At 41.4% G+C, this 17,008-nt stretch overlaps 1 protein-coding gene across 1 annotated transcript in view; it reads right to left on the reverse strand.

Annotated features, from left to right (window-relative positions):
- The window catches only part of gmps (guanine monophosphate synthase), a 39,179-nt gene extending 29,499 nt beyond the window's left edge, over positions 1-9,680 (reverse strand). Inside the window, exons 1-2 of the mRNA XM_017715425.2 lie at positions 9,359-9,680; positions 5,393-5,571 (exon numbers count right to left, since the gene is read on the reverse strand). Coding sequence (XP_017570914.1) covers positions 5,393-5,571; positions 9,359-9,385 — 206 coding nt within the window. The 5' untranslated portion in view covers positions 9,386-9,680. The remainder of the gene's footprint in view (positions 1-5,392; positions 5,572-9,358) is intronic.
- Positions 9,681-17,008: the final 7,328 nt, after the last annotated feature.

Raw genomic sequence — 17,008 nt, forward strand, 5'->3', positions numbered from 1 at the left:
CAAAAGGTGGGTGTCATGAGGCTGGAACTGTCTTCTTTCCAGTCAAATAGATGGGTAATGTAATATACTTATAATAGACGCTGAACATACCAATTATTTATCTACTAAAAGTTGACCCATTTTTCCACAAATCTGGACTATAAACTATAAACTGCTCTGTAAAAATGATTTTTATAAAATAATACAAACACCATCTAAGATTTTTGGCTCTCCGCAGTAAAGCTAAAGTAAAGTAAAACGTGTGATCATAAAACACAGCCTATTAATTTGAAGAGAGCTTAAAAAAAAAGGAAATAAAACAAAATAGATTGCAGTTGCTGAATCATTTGCCTTAAGATTTGGGCATGTAAATTCAGATGGAAAAAAACGGAAATATACTAACAAGCATAAAAGGTTCAAATGTACCCACAATCACAGGATGTTAAAAGTCCTAGACCTCTGAGGTTGTAACATTCAGAAAACTTGTTTTTGCCCTTCATAACAAAGCAGACCAAAATACCGACGCAAACAAAACTGGCACTTCTGGGCTGTAATTATGTGGAGAGAAATCTCACAGTTTGTCCCGAAGTGACTGCACAGTGCTCTCCATCCTCTAAACTGAGTGGTTCAGCATCGCCCCCCAAATTACAATATGATAAAATTGCTATTTATACATCTTCAGAAAGCATAGCCCGGCCTTAAGTAGGCTTCATCTTTTGCACAAAGCAATAAACAAACAGGAAGCCTCCCTGTTTATTCAGCTGAACTCCCACAGGACCGTATGTATCCAGCATCTCTGGTCCAGGATGAAAAAGCACATTGAAGTCAACATGTTCATCTCTCCTTATATCGCCACAGAAAGGCCAGAAGAGACAAATCAAATTCACACATTTGCTCGCACAGTATGTGGTAACTATATATTCGCTGCATGTTGTTGAGTGTGTGTCTGTGTCTCAGCAAGACTCCCATTGTGCTGTAAGGTGCTGTGCCACTCTGGCCAGCCAGGCATGCGTGGGCTGGCTGGGAAAGGCGCGATAAGCAGGGCAGGAATTGAAGGAGAAACAGTGACGTCCGATGGGCGAAATAACGGTCCAGAAAGCGTTTCAAAGGAAGGCACAGGGTGTCCTGTGAGAAAAATGGAAAAGGAGCCAGGGAATTTACTCTTTAAATCAGCCAAAAGTTCTCCCAGTGAACTGCTCTGTGATCAGCTAAATGAGTGAAGAACAATGCAGAACACAAAGCACTGCAGGACTTCACCCTTTTATGGGGTGTTAAAAGAGAGGAGCAAACTAAGTAAACAAATTGCAATTTTCAATAAACTGGTCGTGTTCAAAAATCATCATTAAAGGGCTCGTATCACAGGTAACTGAAGTCCCTTCACTATAATAAGATAAGAAGTTATCATGCACTCCCGGCTGCACAGAGTCCATATCTGGAAGTCAAGCTGCCAAAACAGCCTGTTTCAAATTAATCATATTCTGTGACGTTACCAAAACAAACACATTTACATATAGCCACGTATTCAGCATATAGCTAGTCTCTTCGTCCATTTAAGCTGAAGTTAGGAGTGTTTCAGACTAGAAGGCCTTTTCAATGCACAGATGAGCCTTAAAGGCACCGTAATAAAAACAGTCTGTTTCGTTCAGATAGGGATAAACAGAGGTTTTAGGATGGTCGGGTAGAAATGAATGACTATTTTGGTACAAACCCACTCAAACATATGTGCCTTTTAAAGCATTGGTAAACCTGGCTCTCAAAGCAATATTTTGTGACAAACTATTTCCTACGCCAACCTGTAAGGAATCAACCATTTGATACAAGTTTGATGCTTGAAGTTTGCTTCTTTCAGGCTATGAATCCAAGTAATAGAAGCTTATGCCCCACCAATAAGCACTGAGCATACTACATCTAAAATCACCAGATACTTGCCTCAGACAGAGCAGAGCTGTTAATTAAACTAAAACAGAACTGCTTACTAGCTACACATACATATATACACAAACACACAATACTGTACGAAGGTTTTAGGCATCTAAGCAAATTTTTTAAGTTAACCTTAGCAGTGAGTTTATCACAATTTACAACCCCAATTCCAATGAAGTTGGGACGTTGTGTAAAACAAATAAACACAGATATATAACAACCTATATTCAATTGAATACACTACAAAGACAAGAAATTTAATGTTCAAATGGATAAACTTTGTTTTTTGCAAATATTCACTCAATTTGAATTTGATGCTTGCAAGAAGTTGGCACAGGGGCGTGTTTACCACTGTGTTACATCTCCTTTCCTTTTAACAACACTCAATAAGCGTTTGGGAACTGAGGACAATAATTGTTGAAGCTTTGTAGGTGGAATTCTTTCCCATTCTTTCAGATGTACAACTTCAGTTGCTCAACAGTCCGAGGTCTCCGTTGTCGTATTTTGCGCCACACATTTTCAATGTGAGACAGGTCTGGACTGCAGGCAAGCCAGTCTAGTACCCGCACTCTTTTACTACGACGCCACGCTGTTGTAACATGTGCAGAATGTGGCTTGGCATTGTCTTGCTGAAATAAGCAGGGATGTCCCTGAAAAAGATGTTGCTTGGATGGCAGCAGATGTTGCTCCAAAACCTGCATGTACCTTTCAGCATTAATGGTGCCATCACAGATGTGCAAGTTACCCATACCATGGGCACTAACACCCCCCACACCATCAGAGATGCTGGCTTTTGAACTTTGTGCTGATAACAATGAGGAAAAGTCCGTTTCGGCCCGGAGGACATGACGTCCATGATTTCCAAAAACAGTTTGAAATATGGACTCATCAGACCACAGGACACTTTTCCACTCTGCGTCAGTCCATCTCAGATGAGCTCGGGCCCAGAGAAGCCGGCGGCGTTTCTGGGTGTTGTTGATATGTGGCTTTCACTTTGCATGGCAGAGTTTTAACTTGCACTTGTAGATGGAGCGACGAACTGAGTTCACTGACAGTGGTTTTCTGAAGTGTTCCTGAGCCCATGTGGGAATATCCGTTACAGAATGATGTGGGTTTTTAATGCAGAGCCACCTGAGGGATCGAAGGTCACGGGCATTCAGTGTTGGTTTTCTGCCTTGCTGCTTACTTGCAGAGATTTCTCCAGATTCTCTGAATCTTTTGATGATATTATGGACTGTAGATGATGAAATCCCTAAATTCCTTGCAATTGCACGTTGAGAAACACTGTTGGACTATTTGCTCACGCAGTTCTTCACAAAGTGGTGAACCTCACCCCATCCTTGCTTGTGAACGACCGAGCCTTTCAGGGATGCTCCCTTTATACCCAATCATGTCACTTGCCTGTTTCCAATTAACCTGTTCACCTGTGGAATGTTCCAAACAGGTGTTTTTTGAGCATTCTTCAACTTTCCCAGTCTTTTGTTGTCCCTGTCCCAACTTCTTTGGAACGTGTTGCAGGCATTAAATTCAAAATGAGTGAATATTTGCACAAAACAAAGTTTCTCCGTTTGAACATTAAATATCTTGTCTTTGTAGTGCATTCAACTGAATATAAGTTGAAAAGGATTTGCAAATTATCGTATTCTGTTTTTATATATGTTTTACACAACGTCCCAACTTCATTTGAATTGGGGATGTGCATTAGAAGTCCTATTCATAATGCAAATAAACATAAAAACAATAAAAAGTAACAAGAATTTCTTGGGTCCATATTTTTCCTTGATACCTTCACAGAAACTTAATATCATCAATTACATCATGAGCACAATTTACTGAAGCACAGTAAAGCAAACCAGAAGCTGCTTTTTAACTACATATAAGGGCTTCCTTGAGGAGAGCTTTGGAAATTGTTAAACAAACAAACATCCAGAAAAATCACTACACGCGCGCGCACACACACACACACACACACACACACACAGTAGTTTTTGACATAATGTGAAAATACCTATTGACCTTTACATTGTGTGTACATTTCATGATGAATGGACAAAAAGAAACACGCCAAAATGACTTAGACAGACATCTGGTTCCATTGACTCACATTAAAAGAAAGGTATGTTTTTTTTTCCCATCTCCTGTAAAAAGTTAACATTTTGGAGATACAAGGTTTTGTTCCAACAGCAGCAATACATATATGTAAGATAGAGAAGAGATAAGAATAAAGAAAACTAAGATGTGTTTTACTACAATAATACATTTTTTTCTAAATATAATCATATTATTGACGCACAAAACTATGGACAAATATAACGGACAAACAATTACCGTCACTGCATGTAATATAAAATATTACTTCTAGGAATCCTACCCAATCTGGCAACCCTGTCCAGGTCGCTGAGACTGTTTAAACTTGTCTTAATAGGTTTCTTTCTGCTCCAGATGAAGGGCTGGCTGGCCAACTCAGCGTTGTTTATTCTCCAAATACATGAGGTGGAGAAAATACTAGCTAGCAATCCAGAGCAGTAGGACAGCATTTAGCCTTATTAAGGTGATGAAAACCAATATTACCACACACAGCTGAAGTCAGCTTCTTATTCACCTGGTTCTTATTCAAATTTTCCATTCCACCTTATAAGTACAGATGCCAGTATGTAACTGCTGCATCATTTAAGGTGGAACAGAGTATTCAAATGAGTAGCAGGAGAACAGGAAAGCCAACTTCAGCCTAGTCGTTATCACCTTTAATTCAAGCTCTAATATAAACAGACAAGAGTGGAGTCTAAACAGCTGCACCTCTGAATGATACCGAGATATCACCACAGCCCTAAGAGGAAAGGACTATTTGACCGATGGTATTTTGCACAACACGCATACAGGTCATCCTGCTCTTTCTAGATGCACATCTGATTCCCACCAATACAATGCGGTGGAGTACTGACTTCATAGAAAGTCCTAAAAATTATTATTATTCTTCTTCTCTGGAGTATATTTTGGTTTTTCTATATGAGTTTACAGGATCAAATCACAAAGCAAAATTTTCAGTAACTGCATGAAATAATTTATTATTTTATTTATTTTTTCATAAAAGCTCCCCTCAAATGAACAGAAAGTGTTTTATGATCACATATTGCTATATGCTTACAATTTACTGCTGGAAACCAAAGGTCTTACACACTATTTTATAAAAATTATTTTTACAGAGCAGATCACTGAAGAGACGCTTCCAAGAGTTCAGCTTGAGTTCAGCTTCTTCTATTATAAGGGTTTAAAATGACATCTATTTGACTGGAAAGAAGACAGTTACAGCCTCATATGACGCCCAGCTTTTAAATGCAGCTCATGAAATATGAAAGTTATGAAGAATATGACGAAGTGCATTTTGGAACCACCGGTGATCTCAAGGAGCTGAAGAGGTTAAGAGTCTGGGGACACTTAAGACTGCTGCAGAGTGGACAAACTGTCTTAGGAGATATGCATCTCGCCTCACCTGAAGCCCTGTTCTCTAATGGCAAAGGCTGGGGTCTCTAGTGGCAGGATCTCTGACTGGACAAATAGCTCTCGCACTCGCCGGTCAATCACCTTCCCATACTGTGCCCCAGCGTCAAGGATGACCACGGCCCCCTCATAATCACATAGTGCATCTTTAGGTTCGCCACTGATGTCCAGCTGCAAGAAAAAAAACAAAAAAAAACCAACTTGTCAATCCGTACGGGTTAAGCAGGAAGAACTGACATTCATTAAGCCTCGTGATGCAATGAAGAAACACGTGAGCTGCATGAGATGGGCATGACTGCTTGACCACAGTCTACACGGACATGCCTCTTCTGGTCAACACAAATGCAGACATGGGAAGATCGGATAGGTGATACATGCCTCAGGGCAGGCATAAACCCAACTATGAAATAAGCCTGACCACAGTTATGCTCAATGGAGACCCTGTGGATACTAAAATCAGTCTTCACAGCCTCACTATGGCAAGCATGCGGTCCTTCGAGATCTAGGGGTTACAGTGTTCCCTGTCATACACCAATCAGGCGTAACATTATGACCACCTTCTTGTTTCCATGCTCATTGTCCATTTTATCAGCTCCACTTACTGTACAGGAGCACTTTGTAGTTCTACAGTTACAGACTGTAGTCCACCTGTTTCTCTGATACTCTGTTAGACTTTTACCCTTTTACCCTGTTCTTCAGAGGTCAGGACCCCCATGGAGCCTCACAGAGCAGGTACTATTTGGGAGGTGGATCATTCTCAGCACTGCAGTGACACTGATGTGGTGGTAATGCGTTAGTGTGTGCTGTGCTGGTATGAGTGGATCAGACACAGCAGTGCTGCCAGAGTTTTTAAACACCGCGTTTACTCTATTAGACACTTCTACCTTGTCCGTCCACCTCGTAGATGTAAAGTCAGAGATGATGGCTCATCTGCTGCTGCACAGTTTGTGTTGGTCATCCTCTAGTCCTTCATCAGTGGTCACAGGACGCTATTGGCTGGATATTTTTGGTTGGTGGACTACTCAGTCCAGCAGTGACACTGAGGTGTTTAAAAACTCCAGCAGCACTGCTGTGTTTGATCCACTCAGACCAGCGCAACACACACCAACACACCACCACCACGTCAGTGTTATATTTAGAAAAGCACACTTCATCGTACTGTGACACAATTTATCACACTAACATACACTGTCATATCGCCCAGCCCTATACACTGCTTCTTATATATTTATATACACTCACCGGCCACTTTATTAGGTACAATTTATTAGGTGCTAGTAAAAGGCTGGACCCCCTTTTGCCTTCAGAACTGCCTTAATTCTTCGTGACAAACTTTCAACAAGGTGTTGGAAACGTTCCTCAGAGATTTTGGTTGGTTATTTGAGTTCTTGTTGCCTTTCTATCATCTGGAACCAGTCTGCCCATTCTCCTCTGACCTCTCACGTCAACAAGGCATTTTCGTCCACACAACTGCCGCTCACTGGATATTTCCTCTTTTTCGGACCGTTCTCTGTAAACCCTAGAGATGGTTGAGCATGAAAATCCCAGCAGATCAGCAGTTTCTGAAATACTCAGACCAGCCCGTCTGACACCAACAACCACGTCATGTTCAAAGTCACTTAAATCCCCTTTCTTCCCCATTCTGATGCTCGGTCTGCACTTCAGCAAGTTGTCTGGACCACCTCTACATGCCTAAATGCACTGAGTTGCGGCCATGTGATTGGCTGATTAGCTATTTGTGTTAACAAGCAACTGAACAGCTGTACCTAAAAAAAGTGGTCAGTGAGTGTATATTCTTCAACCCAGTCTGTTGCAAATCTGTGAAATCTAACTATTGTGGAAAACGATTGCAGTCAGTTTAAATACATTGTGATCAACTCAGATTATTGCTAAAAATCTCGACAGGCCTTAAATCGGTATAATGACTTAAGCATTGCTTACAGTTCTTACGCATTCTAAACAGATTCAATCTAGTAAATTTGCTAGACCTTTTTCCCCATTAGTATGAAAATAAGTTGCTTTATGCTCGCCATGTACTAAACAGACCGTTTTAACTCATGCTATTTACATAAACACTACCATGTCACTAAGACAACTTATTTCAGTCATTATTTTTCCTAGTTTTAACATACTAAAGACCGGGGGCTGTACATAAGGCAGGCCTATCATTACATGCTTAAGACTGTATCTAATTTAAGAACAGCAGAGTTCAAGTAAAGCGCTAGAATTGAGTCTAGCCCTTACTTTCCAGATTTCATGTCTGGATCTCAATCAAAAGGTCTATTCAGCATTTGAATACAACAGGAAAGCGTGCAGTTAATGGCTCTGGGTCACAGTCACATATTTAATAACCAAGGCGCATATATTTTTTTTTCCCCCTCTCTCTTTTCCATATTTGCACTTTCTGGCGGATCCAGTCATTACTATGCAATTCTGTGTGATTTACTTACATCAACGTTAAGCTGCTCCATAAATAATAGGACCTACACAGCTGTGCAACTGCACATATACAGAATAGGTGTTTGTATTTTTCGGAATTTCTGCAGAATTAAAAGGTTAAAGTGTAAACAACAGAGTGTTTTCATGTGAAATGCCCCGCCGGTTCACAGCGGTGGTGATGGGAACCAGCCGTCTGAAGAGTTTGTCTCTAAAAGCTCCTCACAGACAGATACTTTTAGGGTATTGTGCAGCAAAGTAGTCCCCAACGAATTGTTTCCCTTGTTTATGTAGGTTCACTGGTTGTTTTGGACACTAAATAAAATGGCTATACTTGTATTGAACATACCTTGACCCCTGGTTAGGATCACCACCACTGTGAAGCAATCTGAGTCTCTTACGCTGAACCTTTCCCCACCAAACCACCCTGGAAGACTTGATTTGCATCATAATGATTGAACTGCACAGAAATTCTGGAAAACTGGTGGAATTCCCCTTTAAACGTGCCACTACAGGCTTTAGCTAACTAGTAAGAGCCATGGAGTGGAAACACTCCCCACGTGGTTAGTGGATTAAACTTTTTTTTATGAAAACTTTACAAGCCTGGTATCGTCTACCGCCCCAAAACCGCCACCTATCCAACGGCGAGCATGCAGAAATACAGATTCTGCGAGTGGAGAAATAAATATAATAATTCAAATCGCAACGGCCTGCGCCGTATCTTAGTCCTGAGCCTGGGGACGAGGCTGAAGTTGGTTTCCTATTCCGCCAGCTCGTTGTTCCAATTCCGCCGTTCCACCTTAAATGGTGCAGCAGTTACATTCTGGCGCTTCAGTGCAGAACGTTACTGCTGCACTATTTAAGGTGGAACGGCGGAATTCGAACAAGAAGCTGACTTCAGCTCCGTAGCCTGGGGTCAGGCAGCGTGTTGCTGGCAACAACAAGAAGCACACTTTAGGCACTTGATGGTCAAGCACGTTTGAAGTGGACAGGAAAATACCCAACGGCCACACTGGACACTTCGTTTTTGCTCTTAAATTAAGACGTTAGCGCGTTTCAGTGAGAGGAACTTGCGAATTTATCCCAACTTAACTGCCTTCCAGTTAGCGCCATAGCATTAGCCTCACATACCGCTACGTTAGCAGCGTTAGCTAAGCTAGCCTCGCAGTTTAGCTCACCAAAACTGCACTTTTAAGTCTAAGACACCTGCCAAAATTAGGCGAACGGGTAGCTACAAGTGTAGGCGTTTAAAATGTTAGACTTTTAGTGTCCTAAAGGTGTTTCAAAGAAGCGGCAAAGGGTACACATTTGTTAGCTAGCTAGCCGCCAGCGGGCGCGACCGTGCACTAAGTTTTAAGCCGAGACAGGCAGGCCGTAGCCGGCTGGCGTTACCTTGACTAACCGGGCCGGCTGGATCAGCAGCCTGGGCCAGTACCGGTACTCAAACCATCAAAGCCTGACTGGGTAGCGCTGTTTCATAACATCTCCATGTCTACATGTCAGTGTGTGAAGGCTTACTGACCTTGGTATCCCCGTTACACAGCGCCATGAGTGCCTGAAGAGAAGCGGACTGTTCACCGTGTTCACCAGCTCCTCTCTGGGTTCAGTACTGGCGGCTGCTGCTGCTGAGAGAGTGATCTCAGTGTGATCTGAGGCTGGTCTTGGTCTGGTCACAGTCTGTTCTCAGTCTGGTTTTAGTCTGATCTGGATGCTGTTTCTCCTTCCTACGCTGCGAGCAGCTCGCCTGTTGCCTGCAATAGTAACTACTCTGTGTTTTTCCCGAGATCAGACCAGACACTGACGATCATTTGTTAAAAAGGGAGGAGTTTTGAGTTTTGAGTTGGCGGCCAAGGAAAACTTTTCTTCAAGGGTCAAAAACAGAAAGTCTGCACAGGCTGGGCTGGTTCGGTTTTATAGCTCAGCATGTGAGGGTAATGTTTAACTTTTTTGCTTCGGCCTAATTTTACAGAAGTTCTGGTTGGTGATTTTGCCTGTTCACTTACAGATTCACCTACTACTGCTTTTAACAGTTAATTTTCCTGCAAAAATGATTTTATATTTCATATATATGTCTTTTTTTGCTTGAAATAAGACATTATTAGCCTGAAAATTGAAATCATTTCAGAGGAATTCCACAAATTTTTTGACCACATTATTCAGTGTGGACCTCCATTACAAATCAATGTAATAGATAATAACTTGAAGGGAACTACATGATTTAAACTGAAATTTGTTGAGGACGCGATTTCCAGTGGAAATAATTTCCAAAAAGAATTTCAAATGTTGATTTGTTCGACCACAGAACACTTTTCCGCTTCACCTCAGTCCATTTTAAATGAGCTCGGGCCCAGCGAAGGTGGCAGCATTTCTGGATTCTGTTTATATTTGGTTTCTTCTTTGCATTTAAGAGTTTTAACTTGCATTTGTTGATGCAGCGACAAACTGTTTTCACAGACAGTGTTTTTCAAAAATGTTTCATGGACACTGTGTCCTCCGTGCTAAAGACCACTCAGCTTGTCATCAGTGCAGAGTTCAAAAGCCAGTATTCATGATGGTATAGGGGTGCATTAGTGCACATGACATGGGTGACTTGCATCTGAGATGCATCTGTGAGAGCACCGTTAATGCTGCCATCCAGACGACGTCTTTTTCAGGGAAGGCCTTGATTACTTCAGCAAGACGATGCCAAACCACATTCTGCAGGTAGTACAACAGCATGGCTCCGTATTAAAAAAGTCCGGGTGTTAAACTGACCTGCCTGCAGTCCAGACCTGTCACCACTGAAAACATTTGGTGCATTATGAAATGAAAAATACAACAAAGGAGACCCTGAACTGATGAGGAACTGAAATCCTATATCAAACAAGATTGTGAAAACATTTCACTTTCAACCTACAGCCGTGTCTCCTCAGTTCCCAAACGCTTACAGAGTGTAGTGTAGATAGTATAGATAGTGTTTATAAAGTAAGAGCAGTGAGCAGTTTTGTACACATGGAAGCCTTTTGTTTTATTTCATTTCCTAAATCAACACTGCCAGTGATTAAAGTTTATGGAGACATCTTAGCGTGGTCTTTCTTGTGTGGCATGGTTTCATGCATTTGGCAATTAGTATTTCTGGGGTGAAACATTCTTTTAATTATCCGAAAGAAATAAACTGAAGGTATCTTACTCAGTAAAGCTATTAGAGTAGAGATAAACACGTGCCTTTTTATGAGACTGCCATCTGGTGGGAAATTAGATAATAATGCTAAGTAAACATATACCACAAGTTCCTTTGTGTTATTATTTAACACATCTTTGAGTACAGTTAAAAGGGAATTCCACTGATGTTAAGATAAACTGAGCCATTCAGAGTGGCTTGTTGTGAAATGAGTTCTAGAGAAACATACTGAGTCAGTATTGTTCATAGTGATGGTGATAGGAACCAGATGTCTGAAGAGTTTAATGCCTCTTAAAGCTCCCTCCCAAAGACAGTTATTACATGAAATAGTTATGAATGTGCTGCCTAATACCTGAGATGTTGTTAATAGTTTTGAGAGGCACTTTTGCCCTAAAAAGTATCTCTGAAAATACCTTTTGGTACAGTTTTCCCATCTTGAACATCCATCCATCCATTTTCTAAGCCGCTTCTCCATCAGGGTCGCGGGGGGGGGGGTGCTGGAGCCTAGGGGCAATTCAGCATCTCCAATTGGCCTGACTGCATGTCTTTGGACTGTGGGAGGAAACCCACGCACACACGGGGAGAACATGCAAACTCCACACAGAGAGGAACCTGGTCACCTGGCCGGGGAATCGAACCCAGGCCCTCCTTGCTGTGAGGCGACAGCGCTACCCACAATGCCACCATGCCGCCCCATCATGAACATGATATGTAAAAATCAGAAGACACGTGTAGGTTCACTGGTGGTTTTGGATGATAAATATAATGGCTATATTTGTGTGGTAGACATCACGACACCTGGTTCCTATCACCAGTACTGTAAAGAAATCAGAGTCTGTAAGCTTCTGTACAATTAACCATTTCACATCAAACCACTCCAAAGACTTTGTTTACATCTCTATTACTGAATCTTGCAAAAAAAAAAATATATATATATATATATATATCTTATTTATTTCTAATTACACAATCAGCATCTGTTGGCCTAAATATACCTTAACTAGCTCATAAATAGCTCTACGATGCCACAGACTAGTACATGTTATGTTTTGGATTCTGTTATTCTGGTCATCAGCAATGGAAGCTGCTGATCACCATCATATGTTATGTTTTGGCTGTTGGTGTCTGTTGGCCTAAATATACCGTAACAAGCTCAAAAACAGACATACTCAGCAAATTGCAGTTTCCTTCATATAGTCCTTTATTATCAATTATATTGATGTGTAAAGAAGGTCATGCCTCAAAATTGTATCCAAATGTGTTAAAATGGTGAAAAAAGCTGTTGTTTGAGAAGGAATGAGTCTTAGGCCTTGGTAACACGTATTCTGCTGCTTCCTCCTGACCAAATGCGACTGCACCATGTGACAGCCCAGTAGTCATGCGTCTTTAGTGGTGGCTTGATCCACTTAGGAAACCATCCGTTTATGTTCTGTGTAATCTATTTTGCCTCACTCCTCCCTCATGTACCACTCCACCATGAAAAAAATTGCTTTTGAGGTCAAAAGTTTTTCTCAAAACTATCATAAATCAACGTTTCGGGCATCAGGCAGCGTATTCATAACAATTTTGTGTGATATATTTTTGTAAAAGGGCTTTTAGAAGCATTGAACTCCTGAGACGTCTGGTTCCTATGACCACCACTGTGAATGATTCTGACTCAGTATGTTTCTCTAAAATAGCATTTCACATGAAACCACTCTGAATGACTTTCTTCACATCTTAACTATTAATTATTGTAGAAATTCTTATAAATGGAATCAGTTTTGTTTGTTACTATATATACATATATATATATATATATATATATATATATATATATATATATATATATATATGATTCAAAAAGTTTCATCCAATTTCAAGATGATTTATTTCACTTGTAAATCATTACAGAACAATGCAGTAAACTGTAAATGGTTTAACTGAGCATAAAGTTTATTATGTCATTTTACAAGTGCTCAATATGAACCTCCTCCAGCTGTACGGACAACATCAACACCATAGTCAAATTCATCCCATACTCGATTGAGCATGTCAGGTGTCACTGCACTCACAGCTCTTTTAAGGCTCTTTTAAAACCATCCAGTGTTGTGGGACCAACGAACACTCTGACCTGTTAGAGGTTCACTATCACTTCACACAGTGATGATGGGCTCGCTCTTATTGAAGTGAAGAATGCAGAACGTTGGATCTCCTCAGGAAGTGATCCAGCTTCTGGTGACAGTCAGAAACTCTATGACCCCCCTCTTACATTTGGTATGTGATTAGTTCCTAGGTGCCTCACAGTTGGAAAAATATGGTGCTTTGAAATCAGATGAAACTTTCTGAAACTCCCTGTTTAACACTAACCTAAACTACATAGATTTAAATCTGGATTCTATGCTATATAATTATACAACATACTGTTAGAAATATTGTACAGCATTATTGGGTGGCTCATCAAATAGTTCATAAAAGACATATAAAATATGCAGTCATTTCTGTTACGTGAGCTGCCCTTTACTTTCAGCATGTATTTTTATTAAAATAATATTAAACTTCTTTCTTGATGTTATGCAGCTTTCTCTGTCATTTCAGGACCATCTTTAGCTCTGTTCATAATCTGGACTCATAAAAATTCTTCATTTATTTACAGCTTCCTACAAATTATTTGGAACCAATGAAGTTACACCAGACTAGCATATTCAGAGTAATTTTACACAATTATTAACATGCAAATTGTTTTTGTGTCATTGAAAACTGTCATTGTAGAACAGCAGAACATTACTGGTGCCTTTGGCTTCGGCTAAAGCGTTTAAGTGTAAGCGTGCCCCTTGTCACATGTCCCAGCCCACTGTGCCCAATCACATGCATTTAAGCTTCTTTTTTAAACAAAGTCCATGTGGCTGTCCATGCTCCACACACGGCCATTCATTATCTCCAGTAAAGGAGTGTGGGGAAGTTCTCTGACATGGTAGATGCATCATAGTGAATTCCTCACTCAGACAATATACTGTTTTTGAAAGGTTGATGTGTCACTGAATTCAAGAAGACCTTAAACTGTATGTAAAAAAGGCCAAAGTGTACATGGGCTAGGAATGAGTAGGTGGCAGCTTTTGTGGTGAATCTAAGTGGCTGAAACTAAAGATAACTGGTTCTGATGGAGCAAAAGAAGACTTAGGCATCGTATTTCCTGCTTGTAGTTTTCACTGTCGAAAATGCCATTACGAAATGGAAGTTCAAGAGAACTGGAACTGTGGAAGCCAAGACAATATCCAGGAGGCCAAGACAAATCTCTGTAAAAACTGCTCACAGACTGGTCAGATATGCAAAGCAAAACCCTCACATCACTGCCAAGGTCCTACAAAAAGGATTTCATGGGCACAGGAAACATCTACATGGAACGGTCATCAGAAGATATCTTAAGTCTACACCTGAAGTAAGCAAGATGAGATCAACCAGAGGCATTTTGGAAACTATTGCTGTGGCTCCACTTACTGTATAGCTGCACTTTGTGGTTCTACAGTTACAGACTGTAGTCCATCTGTTTCTCTGATACTTTGTTAGACCCTTTTACCCTGTTCTTCAGTGGTCAGGACCCCCATGAACCCTCACAGAGCAGGGTGGTGGATCAATCTCAGCACTGCAGTAACATTGATGTGGTGGTGATGTGTTAGTGGGTGTTGTGCTGGTCTGAGTGGATCAGACACAGCAGTGCTGCTGGAGTTTTTAAAAACCTCAGTGTCACTGCTGGACTGAGAAAAGTCCACCAACCAAAAATATCCAGCCAACAGATTCCAGTGGACAGCGTCCTGTGACCACTGATGAAGGACTAGAGGATGACCAACACAAACTGTGCAGCAGCAGATGAGCTATCGTCTCTGACTTTACATCTACAAGGTGGACTGACAAGGTAGGAGGGTCTAATAGAGTGGACAGTGAGTGGACACAGTGTTTAAAAACTCTGGCAGCACTGCTGTGTCTGATCCACTCAGACCAACGCAACACACACTAACGCACCACCACCATGGGGGTCCATGGGGGTCCTGACCACTGAAGAACAGGGTAAAAGGGAGTAACAAAGTATCAGAGAAACAGATGGACTACAGTCTGTAACTGTAGAAATACAAAGTGCAGCTATACAGTAAGTGGAGCTGATAAAATGGACAATGAGCGTAGAAACAAGGAGGTGGTCATAATGTTATGCCTGATCAGTGTATATATGAACGTATATGCAACTGTGAAGCTCAAGGTTTGTTAGACGTGCAGTAGCATGTAAACATACAGTAAGAGAGGGGCCTTGCATTTCTCCCTTTCTCACTCTCTCCATGGCCCAAACACGTAACTGCCCTCCGGGAATTGTCCCAGTCCTCCCGTCTTTACATCGCTGAGTGTCAGAAGCCAGAAGTGTATTTGAGAAATTTAACAACTTAGTGTAGTTTGAGGGGAATAATAATGATTTAGACAAGATGATGTTGTTTGCATGTTGCTAGTTGGTAGAACATTTATTCCTTGAGGTCTGTTTGTAACCTTTGTGTGGATATTTGTGCCAAAAACAGCCATATCTCATATTTTCATATCCATTGTCCAACCTTACTTAATTTTAAAGATTGAAACAGGAGAAGCAAAAGCCAAAATGGGACTGAAATGGGTGGTACATCAGTATTATATCAGGGAACTTAACTGCGAGTTTGAATTTCTAAATCCACCACTTGAGGGCAGAGATCAGTTGTGCACAAAGCCCATGCAAAGAAATACAAGTTGCAGAATTTCTTGTCTGTTCAGAGTGATTGATGTTTATATACAGTACTGTACAAAAGTTTTAGGCATCTAAGCAAATCTTTAAAGAATTTACCTCAGCAGTGAGTTTATCACAATATACATTAGAATAAAGTCATATTCATATTCAAATTAACACAAAAACAATAAAAAGTAACAAGAATTTCTTGGTCTATATTTTTCCTTGACACCTTCACAGCCGCCACAGAGACTTGTTATTATCATCAATTACATCATGAGAACAGTTTACTGAAGCAATGACTGGTCAAACCAGGAGTTTTTAACTACATATAATACTGGGCTTATATATATACACTGCTCAAAAAAATAAAGGCAACACTTAAACAACACAATATAACTCCAAGTAAATCAAACTTCTGTGAAATCAAACTCTCCACTTAGGAAGCAACACTGATTGACAATCAATTTCACAGCTGTTGTGCAAATGGAACAGACAACAGGTGGAAATTATTGGCAATTAGCAAGACACACTCAATAAAGGAGTGGTTCTGCAGGTGGGGACCACAGACCACTTCTCAGTACCTTTCTGCTTTCTGGCCGATGTTTTGGTCACTTTTGAATGTTGGTGGTGCTTTCACATTCGTGGTAGCATGAGGCGGACTCTACAACCCACACAAGTGGCTCAGGTAGTGCAGCTCATCCAGGATGGCACATCAATGCGAGCTGTGGCAAGAAGGTTTGCTGTGTCTTTCAGCGTAGCGTCCAGAGACTGGAGGCACTACCAGGAGACAGGCCAGTACACCAGGAGACGTGGAGGAGGCCGTAGGAGGGCAACAACCCAGCAGCAGGACCGCTACCTCCGCCTTTGTGCAAGGAGGAACAGGAGGAGCACTGCCAGAGCCCTGCAAAATGACCTCCGGCAGGCCACAAATGTGCATGTGTCTGCACAAATGGTTAGAAACCGACTCCATGAGGATGGTATGAGGGCCCGACGTCCACAGATGGGGGTTGTGCTCACAGCCCAACACTGTGCAGGACGCTTGGCATTTGCCAGAGAACACCAGGATTGGCAAATTCGCAACTGGCGCCCTGTGCTCTTCACAGATGAAAGCAGGTTCACACTGAGCACATGTGACAGACGTGACAGAGTCTGGAGACGCCGTGGAGAGCGATCTGCTGCCTGCAACATCCTTCAGCATGACCGGTTTGGGAGTGGGTCAGTAATGGTGTGGGGTGGCATTTCTTTGGAGGGCCGCACAGCCCTCCATGTGCCCGCCAGAGGTAGCCTGACTG

The sequence above is a fragment of the Pygocentrus nattereri genome, chromosome 7 (assembly GCF_015220715.1).
Source record: "Pygocentrus nattereri isolate fPygNat1 chromosome 7, fPygNat1.pri, whole genome shotgun sequence".
NCBI lineage: Eukaryota > Metazoa > Chordata > Actinopteri > Characiformes > Serrasalmidae > Pygocentrus > Pygocentrus nattereri.